This window comes from Dermacentor albipictus, unplaced genomic scaffold (assembly GCF_038994185.2).
Source record: "Dermacentor albipictus isolate Rhodes 1998 colony unplaced genomic scaffold, USDA_Dalb.pri_finalv2 scaffold_21, whole genome shotgun sequence".
Classification (NCBI taxonomy): domain Eukaryota; kingdom Metazoa; phylum Arthropoda; class Arachnida; order Ixodida; family Ixodidae; genus Dermacentor; species Dermacentor albipictus.
The window spans coordinates 4,135,399-4,153,648 of NW_027225575.1; the positions used below are offsets into that span (position 1 = coordinate 4,135,399).

Sequence of the window (18,250 nt, forward strand, 5' to 3'; positions counted from 1 at the left end):
GGTTCAGAGGGAGCAGTGGTAAAGCAAACATGTCCGCAATAGACATTAGTAAGAGGCGATTGGAGGATTGGTGGAAGAAAAGTAGAGAAACGACAAAAGACGGAGATGTACAAAAGTACAGTTCGGAATAGGGGATCAGAAAATTTGGGCGTGGTAGTTCATAGTGTTTTTTTTTTTTTTTCATTGTTTAACCTAGGTAGGATATTGGGCAGTATAGTAGCAAGAGCTTGGTGGCACAACCCACCGCCCCGTTCCAAAGGGGACGCTCATAACATCCATCCATTCATCCAACAGCTCCGCTATCGGACTGGCGCGGCAAATTTAAGAGGAAGCTTTAGCTCGGGTGCTCCTATCTAAATACATGTAAAAGGAGAATTCATTTTTCTCGGCAACCACTGCACCAAATTTGACAAGATTTGTTGCATTTAAAAAAAAACTTACATTTGAGTTATCGTTGGTTCCGAATTTTTGAGTTATGTCGTAAATTTTTTATCAAAAATTGGCAAAATCTAAAATTTTCAAAAAAAACTATTAAATTTACAACTGTAACTCAATAACAAAAGAATTATAATACAATTCTGCGAATTGCATCTAATAGCACATCTAAAGCGGACAAAATTTATATGTTACACATGAGTATGAAAGAATTCAGTAATATGGAAATACAGCTTTTGCAGAGCCCTTCTACACAACGTAACCAATTCACGTAAGATATAAAATGACATATCGAATTTCTCCACTTTGAATGATCTAATGGATGCCGTTGACAGAAACGCAATATCTAATCTTAATGCAGAGCTAATAATTTATAAACTTCGTGCTTCTATTTTTTTCAAGCTTTCGAATTTTTGAAAATCTTTTTAACAAAATACAAGACCTAAATCGAAATTCTGCTTCGAACAGTCACTAGAATTTAGCTTTCTGTCTCAAATGCAAGTCTCAAATGCATTTGAAAAGGCCCAGGGGTTATCTCAGAAAAACATTTTTGCGTTTTACATGTATTTGAATTGGCAGCGTCGGAGTTAGACCCGAGTTAAAGCTTCCTCTTAAAGACGGAGAAATGCGCTTTCCAACACGGGCAAAATGGCGGTGCTCAGTTGTGCCGTTGCGGAAATATTAGGGCTTGAAAAACGTCGTTTTTTCGCGATTTCCGCGGAATTTTTTCGTCACATTTGCTGCTACAAAAATTTTTTTTAGCACTGCTACCCAGTTTTCAGCATTCATATTTCGGAATCAGATAAAAAAGAAACAGTTATAGAAACGGAATATGTGCTTTTCAAAAGATCGATTTTTTGATCATATTTCGCGATACTCTAATGCAGGTTCCTCCATCTCGTGGGGCTCGCTTGATGGAATATTTGAGTCCACTGGCGGGGTTTTCTTCGACCCAATTCCATAGCTATGTTGTAGCTAGGAGGGATCAATACTGTGATCCAGCCATTATATTTCTTTCTATTTCTTTCTGCTAAGGGACATCTTTGGGTGAATTCCCTGATTTGTTGTTTTCAGCAGCAGAAGCAGCCGACTTTCCTCTCGTTACCATTTTATAACAGCTGCAGCGTTGGTCACCTGTCCTCACGACACCCACTATCTCCGTTATGTTTGCTGCACTGCAGCAGAACATCTTCTTATTCTTAAATTTTTTCATTGGACTTACTAAGGGAAAAATTGCTCGTAGTAGTTGAGCAGAAGCTTTGTTTCTCCTTGTATCCGCTTGCAGCTTGTACATGTAAAGCATGAATTCTGTAATCGTGTACTGATGTTACAAATATCCATCAATGAAATGTCAACTTACTGCGATTGCTCATTTTATGAATATGTTCCTTTACTGCTACATTGCTGCACTCCTAAAAAAAAAATTTGTGCATTGCTAGTATTGTGCAAGCACTCGCAGCGGCTATGCAGTGCAGCCCATCGTTGAAATGTTTGTGCACTGCAGGTTTAGCTAGTGAAAGTTACTATTGCTGAATTCAGTAACTTTGTTTTGTATGATTTCGTGCTTCAACGTGCGCACACAGTGTTCCATTGCGATCACTGCACTATCAATAAGCTTGATGGTGCCACCACTTACGCGCACTGCTACACACTCGCACGAATTTCATGAATGTGTGTTCACTCAAAGGAATGGTATTGCTGGACATCCTTACGCGACATGCACGGAATACCGACGCTCGTCTTTTAAGACAGTACTAGGTATGAGTTTGAGAACCAAACATCAGGGGTGGTACTCCTGTGCCAAACTGTGCCAAATATGGAAAATTGGTCGAGATTGCGCCACACTGCACCAGAACAGCATCGGAATGTGCGCTCCAGCAGTGGCCGCAGACAGTGAGTGGATCCATTCCTCGAAAAATGATGCAGCTGTTCAGATTCCGCACACTATGCAACTGCGTCTCCTGCACAGATTCTCGTAATTTTCGCACTTATAACACCAACTTTTCTGTGGCCGGTGCATGCGCGGCTGCTGCATTTAGAGTGTACTAGAATATGGTTGAGTGGGCCGAGCAGCACGGCGCTCCCAAGCTGAGGCGCAAAACAATGCAAAGAAGGCTGAGGATGCTGCGGGTGAACTAGATATTAAGGAGGCCCATGTTGCAGCAGGTTCAGCGGCAGGGCGTTGTCATTCCCAGGGCTGGCTTGACGTAAAACTATTCCAATTTGTCTTTGTGCCCATATGGGCAAGGCCTGAGCCATTTTGTATCTATCACGAAGGGCTAACGGCTAATTTAAAATAAAACGTCAACAGTTTCGCCCGAAAGGTGAAGCTTCGATTGCGATAGCAAATTAGTATACAGCTATATGAAGTAAGGATAGTAGTTTTATCGGCTGTATAAATGAGTAAACATTCACTTACTAACTTAACAAGTGCGGTGTCACATGTGCACAGGTAAACATGAACACATCTCACTCGGTTACCACGGAAACTCGCTGTCAAAACGCTGGAGTGAGGAAGCGTGGCAGCAGCAGTGAGTGAATTCCAGTGTTTTTACAAGAAATTTCCATGGTCATCAAGTGAGATGTGTTCATGTTTGCTTGTGCTTGCGTGACTCTATGCTTGTTAACTTTGTTAGTGGGCCAATGTTCACAAGTTGACACGGCCGATAAAACTACTATCCTTATTTTGTATAGCTGTCTACAAATTTGCTATCGCAATCGATACTTCGCCCTTCGGGGGAAACTGCAACTTTTTTCCAGCACACCATAGCTACAAAGCATGCTTCTACCACCCTGCTTTTTGATTGTCTTGCGCCAAGGCAAAACTATTTCTATTATGTAGAATTAACTTTCAGTAAACCACTATAGTTCATAACTTTGGCTTCTCTGTATGATGTGTTGGTGAAGCGCTCTTCCAGGCACTTCTCCCATACTGTTGAGACATTAAAGAAAAAATGTATTCGTAAAAATGTCTTAGGCTACTTTTCGAAATTTCAGATTTGCTATTCAAGAATGCATTTTTTTTTGTTATTGCTAGCACTAAATAAAAATCTAAGGCACTATTGCGAAAATTTGCATGCACTAGACAGTTTCAGTGTCAGGGTAATCTGCTTCAAAATTCAGCTTAAAACGTTGCTTAAAATAGTTGCAGTACATCGTGTTGGTTTATTCTGTGTTCTGTCGTGGTATTGAAGTGTGCTGCCATATTCCGCAAAAATTCAGATTGACCTTCTCCAAACAGCTTCAAATTTTTTATCTGCTCTAAATTGCTCCAAAATGAAATGAAGTCTACTCCATGCTGCTCCAAAACACAATTTTACGTGCTCCAAATTGCTCCAAAATGCAATGTTACTTGCTTAAAAAATTGCTCCAAAATGACTTTGGGCAGTCCCACCACTGAAACATGTTACTCACCCTGAATGGTATGACTGGCCCCACTCACCATTGATGATATTAGAAGGTGGATAGCTAGTGTCATTTGCGTAATATCCATATTGAGAAGGGTTGTAGAAATGAGGATTGTTACTGTACAATCTACTCAGTCCGCTAGGCTCCAGACCACCGTGGCTGTAGCATAAGCGTGGTAACAAGCAACTGGAAAAGATAGCTTTGAATACAGTAGTCTGCAGTTTGCACAGCCATGTCCGTCTGCTGCAAAGCTGGGTTGTCTCCTAGGGAAAGGGCTGTTTGGCTTGATACCAATGTACAAGCTCAACAGTGCCCTGTAGCTCTCTCTCTCTAATACCAGCACCCGACACTGAGCCTCCCGGTGCCGTCACCGTATGTGTATCATTAGTTTTGTCTCCCGTTCACCTCTGGGCAGAACTGCTTACCCTGTCCCCTTATGCGTTACATTATGCTTCCAGTATGTTGTAGTTTCAATTGTCTCTCTACATGCTGTCTTCGAGACTGACTCTCATTTTCTTCACGGTTGCCGTCAACAGTATGTGCAGGGCCACAACGTGAAAGTCAGCAATTTGTAAAAGTATTTTGTTTGTGCTTTTTGTTTGTACGTTGCTTCCTCTTTTTTTTGTACGTTTGCTTTGACCCTGCCCTTTAGGAAATAAATCTTCTATGGTGACCTGTCTAGACGTCCCCATAGTGTGACGTGCGCTGTTCAGACACGATGCACCACAGTGAAGCCGCCGTGGTGGGCAGACAGAGACAGTAGATGACAGTTCCTACCGGCATGCAAAGGACGCTGGGTAGCTGCATATCCGTTTGCCTGGTGTGCATGAGCGCCCCTTTGCCATACCCTTACTCTGGCTGCAGGGCTTGTGTTCTATTTCCGGATTTGGAGGCGTCGTTCTGCGCCGTAGTGGCATGCACACTCTCAGTGTTGGCCACCCACTCCGACTCTGCCATTGTAATTGGACGTTATATTTTGAAGCAGTGTGGCAATCCTCTTTCCAATAACGAATGGCCCCACGTAGTACGCTTCATTGCACTGCATTAATTCTTTTCGCTATTAATATTTCACTGCATTACATGTCTGTGCTGCAGTCAAGCTGACTAAAGCAAATTCATCATTACGGAGTGCAAATAAAACCCTTGCTGCATGAGCCACAGGCACGTACCGAAAAGGGGGGCCTAGGGGGGCCCGCCCTCCCCCCTCTCCGCCCACACCACCACTCCTCACTCACATTCCTAAAGCGCCGACAAATCAATCTACTCGGTGGTCAACATTTTGCTGCCTTTTACAGGGAAAGCAATATATGACTAACTTCCGTAGTTTTTTTGGCGTCCATTGTCAGAAAAGATCACCATGTGGGCCGATCCTGGTGATATTGCAAAAAGGGTCCAAGATCAATTGCACATACCCTTGTGGACTCGAGAACCTACAACGCGCCCTTCAGCATCTTCGGGATGGGCCCACGTATGGGGAGTGCTTAATGCCTACTTCAGCTCCATGGACTGCCGGTCGGCTCGGCATTGCACTACCTTTGGGGTGGACCCACGTATGGGGAGTGCTTAACGCCTTTTTCATTTCCGCTGTGGGTGGAGCCGGTATTGCACTATCTTCGGGTGCGGCCCATGTATGGGGAGCGCTGAACGCCTGATTCACCTTTGCTGCGGGTTGGCCCAGCATTGCACTACTTTTGGAATCGACGCACGTAGGGGGGGTGCTTAATGCCTGCTTCACCTCCGCCGCGGGCCGGCCCGATATTGTACTATCTTCAGGCCGACCTACGGAGGAGGTGAAACGCTTTGCTTTTCGTTTGAGAGCTTTGACTGTTGTCAGCTTTCGCTGCCATTCCATTTTCACAGTGGAATGGTTGTCAATTTTTTCACTCCTTTTGGATGGTGGTAGTTATCGACATCTCCTGGAATGTGGAGGCAAGTTTTCCCTATCGATTCGGTACTCGCACGATTACTTCAAGATAGAGGTGTGCGAATATTCGAAATTTCGAATACGAATCGAATATTTTCCTTATTCGAAGCGTATTCGATTCGAGAAATGCATATTCGTAAATTCCCGAATATTCGAGGACGGCCGAATAATGGTCGAAACGGCGAATATTCGGACAGACTGTGAATAATTTAGCAATTAACGAATTATATGCTTGCTCCACATTCTCCTAAAAACATGTTTATTCACTGAGAGCTTCACATGATCCGCTCATTATCTGTATGCTCTACATCAAGATGGCAAGTTGGGCCAGTTTGTTGGGATTCATAGTAAGGTTCGTCACAGCGCAACACAAAACAGGGACAAAAGAAGGTACAAAACGACGACACAGCGTTACAGCACTGTGATCTTAAGTGCTGTAACGAACCTTACTATGAATGTGTACGCTCTGTTCTAGTCTATCTGCATCAGGCCCGTGAGACATGATCAGTTTCGATTTTTGTTTTACCAAGCTTTATTCCAGGGCTCTTTCATAACAATATATGATGTACTTTCGGGCTTTGTAAATATGCGCAATAAAATATGCACCTAGAAAATGTTACCTGGACAAATGTTGTCACAGTGCATAGAGAGCCCTTACTTTCTGAACATGTTGAGCAGTATATTTTCCTTCGCGATAATCTGTAACAAGCGCTTACCTGACAGAGCATTACCTGACATTACCTCAGTGCATTACCTGTAATGAGTGCCTCTTTAACCTGAAGCAACCTCGTAAAATGCAATATTATTTTTAAAAGGATAACGAAGCTATTGTTACCTCGTTTTGCAATTTTTTAATACTACACATATATTCGATATTCGATTCGATATTCGAAGACAGTTTTTCGCCTTATTCGTATTCGATTCGTATTCGAAAATTTCAATATTCGCACACCCCTACTTCAAGATGTGTTCAGTTGCCACCATCTATTGCAGCAGGCAGGGCATAGTTTATTATTTTAATTCTAATACTTTATTTTATTTATAATGCCCGACACAATTTTTATGTCACCATCTATTGAACGATCACACACATTGCTGTTGCTTCGTTAGTTCAACCTTCTTTTTTTAGACTGATCCAGGCAGGGACCAGGAAAGAGATTCAGTTCATCGTCAGCTGGTCTGTACGCTCGTGGAACGAGTTGCAGCTGGAGAAAACGCCAGTTGCGTTTAACTTTTCCTTTTGCTTCATTATTTCCTCGAGTGACTGCTCACCACGACACTGGCAGGTCCTCGGAACCATATAACCGCGGTATGGGTTAGATAAGGTGCAAAATAAAACAACGCAAAACAGCGTCCATTATCAGACCCTGCAATAACCGTTAAACCCATAAGCAATACGACTGTCACCCATTACCTCGTCTGGTGTTTCCCTAATTGTACAGCACTTTTCGTGCAAAATTGGCAACTGGTGACAAGAGTCGCAAGGAGTTGAGAAATTAAGCAATCTACTAAGGGAAAGAGCCATGGCAACCGCCAAACCGGGAGGATAAGCGAAAATTGTTTGTGAAAATATTTATGGATCAACATCTTTTTATTTAAAAAGGAAGTAGAGAAAACGCGGCCGGAAGTGGAGAATAATTCCGTGTGTTTGGAATGACGCTTCTACAGTTATCAATCGAGTTGCCTGACATAGCCACTTCTCTGCTGTGCTAATGTGGGTGTCCTTTTTTTAACTTTCCGCAGTGGGCGCAGTACGTCTAGAACCGCAGCATCCTGCACTCTACGTGGTTGTACGGGACTGGCGGCCACGCATCGTTACAGAACTTCCCAAATAACACGAGTCGATTTTGGCACTTGGTAGAGCAGTAAACAAGGGTTCCAAAAGAGCTGTGATTGTTCTGCAAATTTTATCGGTCTATAGTTCTTCCGGAGCTAATTCATAAAAACACTACAGGAAATCTTTATTTTGCACTTTCGCTCGTTAACTTGTTCTTGGCAAGGTTGTTGCACATCTTTCATGTGCGAGTCCATTTTATGAGGTGCTTTGTTTGCCAAGTAAACGAGAGGTGTATCTGACAGGCATACATACCTATGAGGTACACTTTACTTCAATTCTCTTTTGAGGGTTTACACGTCTTCATGGTGAATGGTGGTCATTATTCACAATTTTACAAGTAAAAGTACCCCCCCCCCCCCCATCATTGTCATAGAAAAGTTACTTGGGTTGCCCCCCCTCCTGGAAAAATATCCTGCGTAAGTGCCTGATGAGCCATTTATATTTTCAGACACACACCTTGCTTATTTTTCCTCCACAGCATGTACTGCCCTCCAGATTCAAAGCCTTGTTTGAGAGCCTCTGCCAAAACAGGGCTGTTGGCATGAATATTTCTGGTGATGTGACAAGTGATTGAGGTGCCGTTAGGGGAAGCGCACTTGCAAGGGTGCATCATGGCATAGTGTTCGATATCTCGAATGTGGCTTTGGCTGGCGTTGTACAGGTTATACATTACTATATCTTTGCATGGGCTTTCCAAGGGGATGTTACAGCTGTTTGATATAAACAATAATTCAATATGTCCGGGTTTCATATATCCAGGATCAGCTGCATCAGCAACCAGTGGTTGAGCAAGAGTAGCCTCAGGTTGCAGCCAAAATTTCAACAAAGCAACTTGTTTTTGTTGGGGCACTAAGTGCTTTCCTTGGCAGTGTTTGTATAACTCCTATGTTTGTATAACCCCAGTGGTGAGGAGCACAAGAGGTACGAAAGTGGCGAGAGTGAATTGTTAACTTGAATTTTTTGTATTGATGATAGTGTATATGATGAAAATCTACTACAATTTTGTGGTATTAAAACCTGGAATGCAGTTTATACAGTAATAAATATGTCAATTTTTTTTAATACACTAAGAACAATTTACAGGTCTTCACATTTTTATTATATGTATTATATATATGTGTCCTCTCTCTTGCTTTGTTTTTTGATCATCTCTACTACTGTACGTGCACAGATCCTCAACATCTGATTTCCGTGTAATTGGATTTTTGTAAATTGTTGCGTATACTGTTCGAAATTCTTATATATAATTTTTTTTTGCCCGAACTAGCCTAGAGTTTTGGTCCATTCTGTACAAATCAATCAAACAATCAGCAGGGTTTGAGTATGTGCTGCAGGTTTTTTGGGAGAAGAGTTTTCAGTTTGGTAGGCGGAGTTTTGGTGGAAGCTGTTTGTCAAGTGTTGTTATTGCTGCTTATGCATACAAGCTGGTAGCACGTGGGCTTTGTATCTCTGTTGCAGTGTCTCGGACACCCATCATCATTATTCCGGCAGCCACAACCTCACTCATCACCATGTACAATGCCAAGGACATCCTGCAAGACCTGAGGTGAGTCCACCACTGTGCTGCCAGGTGCCAGACTGCAGGGTGCAGGACCTGGCAGGAAATCATTGTGCCTCAAGTTCTTGTGTTTCTTGTGTTTACATCTCCATTGTAGTGTACTATAACCATTGTGTGACAACTGTGATGGACCTGTAATTGTGTGCTACGGTGCTACAGATTTCAGGGTCTATAGAGCAATGAAGGCACCTCATGCAATCAGTACCTGGTAGCTCTGAATATGTGCCACTCATCCATAAGGCTTCATTCCTTTCTTTTAGTGTTTGGGGGAGCTCTAGTGGGGGGGGGAGAAAATTTAATCTTGAATGACACTTTGTCCATAACATCCAGGGGCTGTAAAGGTTTGAGCCGGGCATAAAATAGATGGTAGCTGGCCCATGCCGTTGTCCAACTTATCCACGCTGAGGACGTAGTTGAAGGGAAGGACTGCTTCTCATCGAGAACGAAGAATATGAGTTTATTTACAGTATTTACATGAGAACGTTGCAGTTCATCAGTCTAGCATGACTGCGGCACACTCAGCAGCTGCACAACAGCTGCTTATAAACACGCCATCCTCCCTAAATCCCTAGGTGAAAGAAAACAGCAGTTCACCGCCAATTCGTAGCATCCAACATCATCGTAGTCAACCCGCCTTTTTGGAGGAGGGTTACACGCACTTCTACACAGGTTTTACTGACCACACCGAGGTGAGGGGGCTCTTGGAGACAGGGGCTTGGCCCGGGCAGGTGCCTCTTCATCCCAATGTTGATACCGCAGACAATGGCCACTGGGTCTGTCCCTGACTTCTAAGCCTCGTGAGACGAACAATGCTTGGTCCGCCGACCGCGTTTAGTCATAGCGGCGCCGAGGGGGTGTTGACACGGCACGTCGTCGTCCCTACGATACAAGTCACTGCGGCAGGTGGCGAAGGCTTCCATGGTCTCTTCGGGGAAGCTCGCCACACTCGCAGCTGCAGCTGGCTGAGAAAGCTTTGCATGTCGGCACCTCTGCAGGCCGTTCCTAACAGGGCTTAACGGGGGGGGGGGGGGGGGCTTATGGGGCTTCAGCCCCCTCCCCCCCTCCTAAAATTGTGTTAGTCGGTGCCGCCAACCAAAACAACCCACGGCGCTACAAATCATGCTGGATTTTCTCTAGAATGTCCCTTTCATGCTTGAAAAGCCATTTCAGCACGAACATTGCAAAACGGGGCTAGGTTTCGTGGCAATGCCAATGCCAATGCACCAGGAGTCGCATATCATAAAGCAAGTAGCCCCATCTGATTATGAAGTTTAAAGGGCATTTTGATGGCGAGTCGGCTCGTCGTGGCATTTCGGGAAGGCCGCAGAATCTACGAAGTGCATGGATTTCAGTTCTGAAACTTTATGGGTATAAAGTTTTCATAAACTTTGGATGTGAAAGGTGCATTGACGTTTCCAAAGTAGTGCTTTATATTTTCAACTTCGAAACTTTATGGGTTTAATGTTGTTACAAACATTTGACACCAAAGGTGCATTGACTTTTCTAAAATCGTACATCGGATCATACAATGAGACAAGCCGATTCAGCACACTATCGGACAAGTTGACAACGGATGCCGCGAGGTCCGATGAGACGAAGCATTGTGGTGGTTCATTTGTGCCATTATGTCACAAAAAAGAATACCAACATTTTTTTTCCCACCTGCAACAAAGCATCTATGTCAAGACGCTAAAGCCACCAAACGTAACTACGCTCTTTTTTTATTTTTCTACTTTTACTTTTATTCGCAAGGACACATTGAGTCTCTTATTTTTTTTTTATTTTTTTTTCCTCGCTACCCACGGGCTGCCGGAACCAGCTAGAGTGCATGCGTTTTTCTCGTGTTGCCCCGGCCACCGCGTGGCGCACTTCAATGCGCCTTCGTTTTTCTCTGGCCGAGTGGATTTTCGCCTGGCATAGTTTTGGATGCTTTCTGGCTAGCAGACGAGAAAAAGAAACAATGCATGGTCACTTGCTGCCATCACTGCAGGGACTCGATGGATTGGAACGCAGTAGCTTGAGTGCAACCTCTCAGGAAAATTTTGTCTCGCTGGTGTAGAATACCGAGCAGTATGCCTATGGTTCTCTGTGGACCAAGCGTCTCACGTTTTCTTGGATATTCCTCTGGTAGCCAGATTAAGTGCCCGAAGTAGGCTTTTGATTATGGCCAACATGCTTTCCTTGCATTTTTTATTTTCATTTCTGTGCCCCCGCCCCACACAAAAAAAAAAGACATTGCTGCAGCGCAGCAAATTGTCGGATGGTGAAAGTTCAATTTTGTTATTTCTTCTTTTGCGGAAAGTAATGGGCCATGGGATGCTTCAGTTGCCGGATACTCTTATTATATTATTGCGACAGCAATTATATAGACACTCCAGGTGCATTCCTGCCGTTGCCGTCATGTTCCGTATAAAGTCCAATGGCGATAACATCGTGACCGCGTGCAGCATGCTTTATGTGCTAGTGAAAGCGTAAGGGGGCAGGGGTGGCATGGGTGACTCGACGATGGTGGCTCAGTCTTGTGTGCGCAATGGAGAAAAGCAGGGAGATAGCGCGCCGCCTCCTGTCGCGCGCAGTACATCAGGAGGAGTGGAGGGAAGTGGGGGTTGTGATCTGTGAGTTTGTTGTTGCGCAAGATGTTTATTTGCCTCGTTTGGCACATTATATGCGTGACTTCTTCTTAGCTACATAGATTTATTGGAGACTTATTTGTATACTTAAATACCTTGTTGCAAGGTTTTGTGTATGCCTGCAGTGAATTTTGTTTCCAGTGACACTTTTATGCCCTTTATCAAGCTGTATCTTTGCATTTCTATATTCCATTGTATCTTCACATTTCTAATGCCCGAGGGGAGTCAAATGAAAGTGAGCCAACCCACCCCGCACAATAATGGTTCGGTTCATTATGTGCGAGGCATGGCGTGGCACAGAGCCATCTCTCATGTACAAAAGTGACACGCAGGTGTGAGGACAAAGGTTCTTTAATGCTCTTGTACACTGGGTTGAACTTGGTTTCATGACATAATGGACACTCCAAAAGTTTAACAGCATGGTGTCATGAGGTTTTTGACAGCTGAAGATGTTTCCCAAAAGAAATTAGTCGCCGTATGGCTGCCATTTACGATGAACATTGCATTTCATTGGCCTCTTTGAAACGTTGGAGAATACGGTTTAAAAGATGTGAAGGTTGCAAAGACGATCCAAGACCGGGCCAAAGCCACCGTGCAATCACCCCAACACAATTGCAAAAGCTCATTAGACAAGAACGGAGGATAAGCGTAGATGAATTGGCAGGGTGTGTGAACATCAGTAATGGTTCGGGTCACACCATAATTCATGAAGACCTCGGATATCAGCTGTTGGGTGCACAATGGATGCCCAAGGTTCTTAACCACCGCCAGAAGACGGAGAGGTTCGGTGTTGCCTTGACTCATCTAATTCAGTATCGCAATGAGGATGACGACTTTTTGTCTGCAGTTGCCACCAGGGACGGATCATTGTGCCTCTACTACGAGCCTGAAACACGACGGCAAAACTTACACTGGAAACATCTAAATTCACCAACCCCAAGCAAAGCAAAGGCCGTCATTTCCGCTGGAAAGTTGTTGACTTTTTTTTTTTAGTTGTCAGTGGCCATGATTGATCGAATTTGCTAAACCTGTAGGGACTATCAACAGTTTCTGATATTGTAAAACGTCGTATCGGCTGCATGTCCCAATCAATAACAGATGATGGGGGTCACCTTGCTCCACGAGAATGCCCGTCCCCACGTTGCTGACGTTGTTAACACAAAACTGGCAAAGTTCAAGTGGGAAACGCTGCAACACCAGCCATACAGCCCAGGCCTGTCGCCTTCTGACTTACACATTTTGGAGCACTTAAAAAGAAACAGCTCAAGAGAACCAGATTCGTGTCAGACGATGACGAGAAAGAGTCAGTTACAGACTTTTTGAAGCAGCAACCCAAGGAGTTTTGTCAGACGGGAATCATGCAACTCGTTAGTCAGTGGGACAAATGTCTAAATGCTCATGGATACTACTTTTAAATAAAGTACGCCTTTAGTCATATATTCGCATTGGCTCACTTCCATTTTCTTTGCCCTCGCATATTTTGCAGAACTCCTGCTTCCTATATTGTTACGCATGAAGAAAACGAAGACCGGTAAACGTGCTTGTGGTCCCGAGTGGGGGAAAGAAGAAGAGAACGGCACTGCGTTCATCAACCAGCTGGCTGCTCTTGCGCTCACCTTCGTGACCTAAAGTAAACAGCCTCATTCATCCGTAAGGGGGATAAATGGTCTCCTTCGCGCGTAACAAAGTGGTGGAGGTGCGGGGTAGTGCTCACAGCAACGGAACCATCACTCTCGCAGCTTCATCGAAGCCATCGACTTCCCGGCCTCCCGCCATCAGCCTTGACCGTCTTCAACATGCCAGAAGAAGTAGCCGCTCTGAGGGCAGCGTCTAGCAGTCCACTGTCATACTACCTAGTTCCATCCACCTTCGGAGGCAAAGTGGGGGAAGATGCCGACGAGCGGCTCATCCACTGCAAACGAGTGAGCAAGTCCAACGGGTGGGATGCAACCGCTCAGCTCACCAATGTGGTGTTCTCCCTGACTGATACCACCCTCGTGTGGTACGAGAACCATGAGGACGCGCTTATGACGTGGGAACATTTTGTTGACGAGTTAAAGGCATGTTTTGGGGACTCAGTCACCAAAAAGAAGCATGCGGAGCAGACACTGTCGCAACGGGTGCAGCTACCAGCTGAGACATGCACAACATATATCGAAGTGTTAAAGCTGTGAAAGGTGGTCAGTGCTCACATGTCGGAAGAAGATAAAGTTTGACATTTGCTGAAAGGAGTGGCTGAGGATGTGTACAATTTTCTAATTGGAAAGGAAAGCCTCAGTTCTGTGTCTTACGTCATTCGGCATTGCAGACCTTTTGAAACGCTCAAGATGTGTCGGATTGCGCCAAAGTTTGGTCGGTTGGCAAATGTTACGACGGTTGCCAGTGTGGACACGAGCCCTTGCCTCGACCTTCCTTCGACCATCTGACAGATTGTCTGCGAGGAACTCTCCTGCCGCGAAGAGATGTTGCATTCAACTGCTGACCACCATGGCGTGTACACGTCACGTGAGGCTGTGACGGCGCCACATTCGGCCCCTTGGCAACCGATGGTTACCGCAGCGGCCGTAGAGTACAACGCAGCCCCACAGTCGAGGATGACAACACGCCCTCTGACTGCGTGCTATGACCAACGCACTCAGCGCACGCCTTCTCGACGCCCGGTGTATCGTCGTGACACACGCCACGAACCAACCCACTACACGAGGGAAAATGGTAATATCCGTTTCATCGACGAACAACCAAGGTTTCGGCCTCTCCCTGTGTGTTATTCCTGCGGTGGCCCGGGTCATATATCGCAGTTTTGCAACCAGCGTATGACCACGTGGTATGGCCAGCCCTCAGAGTTTTTTCAGCCTTCCGAATGGCCACAGGGTGCCCCGTGGCCAGCGCACGTATCATCTCGTGACGAGTATTGGCCGAGCAGCTCCTGGGATCGCTCCCCGCCATCTGACAGGAGTTTGACACCCCCACTGCAACGTCATGCTCCCCATTCTCCCTCACTACTCCGTCGCACCATGTCCCCTTCGTCACCAGAAAACTAGCTAGCGCGGCTGATGGAGGTGAGGTCACTGGAAACGTGCTACTAACAGAAATGCCTCCTGTGTTGATGCTGAAAAACAAAGTGCGCATTCTTGTAGATAATGTCCCTGTGATGGCTCTGGTGGACACAGGCGTAACAATTTCGGTCATGAGTGTCTCTTTTAAACACGTGTTAGGGCGAAAGGTTTTGTTTAAATGGGACGAAGATTCAAAGTTCTGTGGAGTGAGTGGCGGGCTGTTGCAACCTATTGGGGTGTGTAGTGCTGACGTGTTTTTGGGAGGCCATGTTATTATGTCAGAGTTTGTAATTATTCCTCGGTCGACCCATGATGTTATTCTTGGTATGGACTTCTTGCGGGAGTGTGGTGCTACTGTCGACTGCCGCACAGGGAAGGTATTCATAACTGGTAGGATTCCGTCAGGACTCCTGGAGAACCCTGTAGATTGCAAAACTACACTGTGTGTTTGTGGTGATACGGTCATACCTGCATCATCTACCGTTTGTGTTCCCGTTGTTTGTTGCGGCGCCGATTCCGACAGCTTTGATGCTACCGTAGAACCGATGCACATTAACTGTGTGAAGAAGAATTTGTTGGTGCCACATTGTGTGGTGTCGATCAAAGGTGGACGCACTGGCTTATGGATCGTAAACTGTTCTAAGGAGCTTGTTATACTATCAGACAGCATGAAATTAGCCTTCACCAGGGAACACACGTCCTTATCAGGAGCTTAACTTACAGATGTACTGGAAGAACCTGATGGCCACAGTTCGGAAACGGCCCTTTTGTCGATGGTAAATAAATTGCTCAGCACGAGTGAACGCTGAACTTAGTGGGTGTGCACTTGAAGCACGTTTCGTTATTCGAGTTTGCGCAGAAGGACAAAATACCTGCTAGCCCCGCGTCTCGTACGCACCATACCATCAACATGGGTTCGGCAAATCGGATTAGACAAAAGCCGTATTGTGTTTCACCATCAGAGCGCCAGATTATAAACGAACAAGTGCACGAAATGATGAAAAAGGGAGTTGTACGAGAGTCAACGAGTCCGTGGGCAGCTCCAGTGATTCTTGTTAAAAAAAAAAAAATGGATCTTGGAGATTTTGCGTCGACTATCGCCATTTCAATGCTGCAACAAAAAAAGGACGTGTACTCACTCCCACGTATTGATGACGCAATAGACTGCCTTCATTCCGCCTCTTACTTTTCCTCAGTAGATTTACGATCCGGCTATGGGCAAATTCCGATGAATCCTGACGACAAGGAGAAGGCTGCCTTTGTAACCCTTGCCGGGCTCTTTGAATTTAATGCGATGCCATTTGGACTGTGCAACGCTTTGCCAACTTTCAAGAGATTTATGGACACTGTTCTGCGTGGCTTAAAGTGGAACATCTGCATGTGCTACCTCGACGATGTCGTCATCTTTGGCTGTACCTTCAGTGAACACAACTTGCATCTGGATATAGTCCTGAACTGCATCAGAAGTGCTGGCCTAGTTTTAAACCCCAAGAAATACTACTTCGGAGACCGCCAAACCCTTGTGCTTGGGCACCTCGTCAATAAGGCTGGCATCCACCCTGATCCTTAGAAAACAGCAGTGGTTGAAGCGTTCAGTGTACCGCGCTCTGTCAAGGAGCTCCGTAGTTTTCTGGGGCTTTGTTCCTATTTCCGCCGCTTTATTCCTAAATTCGCCGACGTCGCGTGTCCGCTGACATGCCTGCTACGAAAGGACACCCCCTTTGAGTGGACTCCGGAGCGCGACTCTTCTTTTCGTCAGTTGAAGTTTCTGCTGATGTCACGACCGGTTCTTCAACACTTCAGTCCTTCAGCTCTGACGGAACTCCATACGGATGCCATTGGCACAGGTATTGGTGCCGTCCTAGTTCAACACTATGGTGACCGCGAACACACGATCGCATATGCAAGTCGCTCATTAAGTAGGCGCAAGCAGAATTTCACTGTCACGGAACAAGAATGCCTCGCGGTAATATTTGCGGTTCAGCAGTTTTGTTCTTACCTGTGTGGACGCCCCTTTAGAGTGGTTGCCGACCACCACTCATTGTGTTGGCTTGTGAATCTTCATGACCCTTGTGGCCGCCTTGCATGCTGGGCGCTCCGACTGCAATAATACAGCTTCACCGTCTCTTATAAGAGCGGTCTACGACACGCTCATGCGAACTGCCTCTCGCGTATGCCACTCAGCACAACAGACTGTGACGCCGACAACTTTGATCACCTCATGGCTTCTGTGTCGCTGAATTTTCCAGACTTCCACTGTTTCAAAGCCGAACAGCGAAAAGATGATAAATTAACACCGCCCTTCACTGTTACGACCACCTCGACGTCAGCAAACCATTTCTGTGTACGTGATGGACTCCTGTATAAGAAGAACTTTTCCAGCACTGGCGCACAGTGATTCTGAGTGCTATGCACGATGACCCTACGTCTGGCCATTTAGGTTCGGCAAGGATGCTCTACCGGATTCAGGAACGCTTTTACTGGCCTGGAATGCGACAGTCTGTTGAGACGTATGTGGCCAGCTGCATGCAGTGTCAGCGCCACAAACGGCTGTCTGCTGCTCCAGTTTGTCTCCTGCAGCCGATCCCGCCTCCAAGCACACCTTTCCAATAAGTGGGCATTAACTTCGTGGGCCCTTTTCCAAAATCAGCCAAGGGAAATCTTTGAATAGTTGTTTGCATCGACTATCTCACACGCTACTGCGAGACGGCAGCCGTGCCCTCCGCAACTGCCACTGACGTTTCAACATTCCTGCTGCAATATGTCATCCTGCGACATGGTCCGCCTCGCGTGATCATCAGCGACCGTGGACGACAATTCACAGCAGATGTCGTAGAGGAGCTGCTTCGTTTGTGTGAATCCCACTTGTGTCACTCGACACCATACCATCCACAAACGAATGGGCTTACGGAGCGCACCAACTGAACAATTGTAAACATGCTATCTACCATATTTACTCGAATCTAGGCCGACCCCGATATCAAGCCAACTAAAGTCCAAAGCCAACAAAAAATATACTATTACCTCGAATGTAGGCCAAACAAAAAAAGCGAGGACAGCGTTCACAAAATGCAAAGAGCATTGCCTTGACTTCATGGTGACGGCCTTTCTTTGGTCCGCTAAATGGCATCCTTATTGCGGTGCACGCAAAAAGTTGCTGTCGTTGTCCCCTCCAACGACGGACGTTTTTCTCGTCGATGCTGAGGTCCCACCCGGCTTGAAGGTTTGACGATGCCTCTGGGGCTATCACAACTTTTCGCTTGAAAGCAGCACTGTAGTGCCATCTCCTGCTTGATGCCATCGCGATAACACCACGCCGCTCACCGATATGGCTGCCACGACACAGGTCAAAATGGCGACCTCGCTTGTGTACGTTTGGCTACTGGCACGGCTAGTAGCGGC

General features: G+C 45.8%; 1 protein-coding gene across 1 annotated transcript in view; it reads left to right on the plus strand.

Moving 5' to 3' along the window:
* LOC135918732 (parafibromin-like) overlaps positions 1–18,250 on the plus strand; it is a 232,335-nt gene that overhangs the window by 159,378 nt on the left and 54,707 nt on the right. Inside the window, exon 11 of the mRNA XM_065452378.2 lies at positions 9,063–9,150. Within this exon, the coding sequence (XP_065308450.1) occupies positions 9,063–9,150 (88 nt within the window). The remainder of the gene's footprint in view (positions 1–9,062; positions 9,151–18,250) is intronic.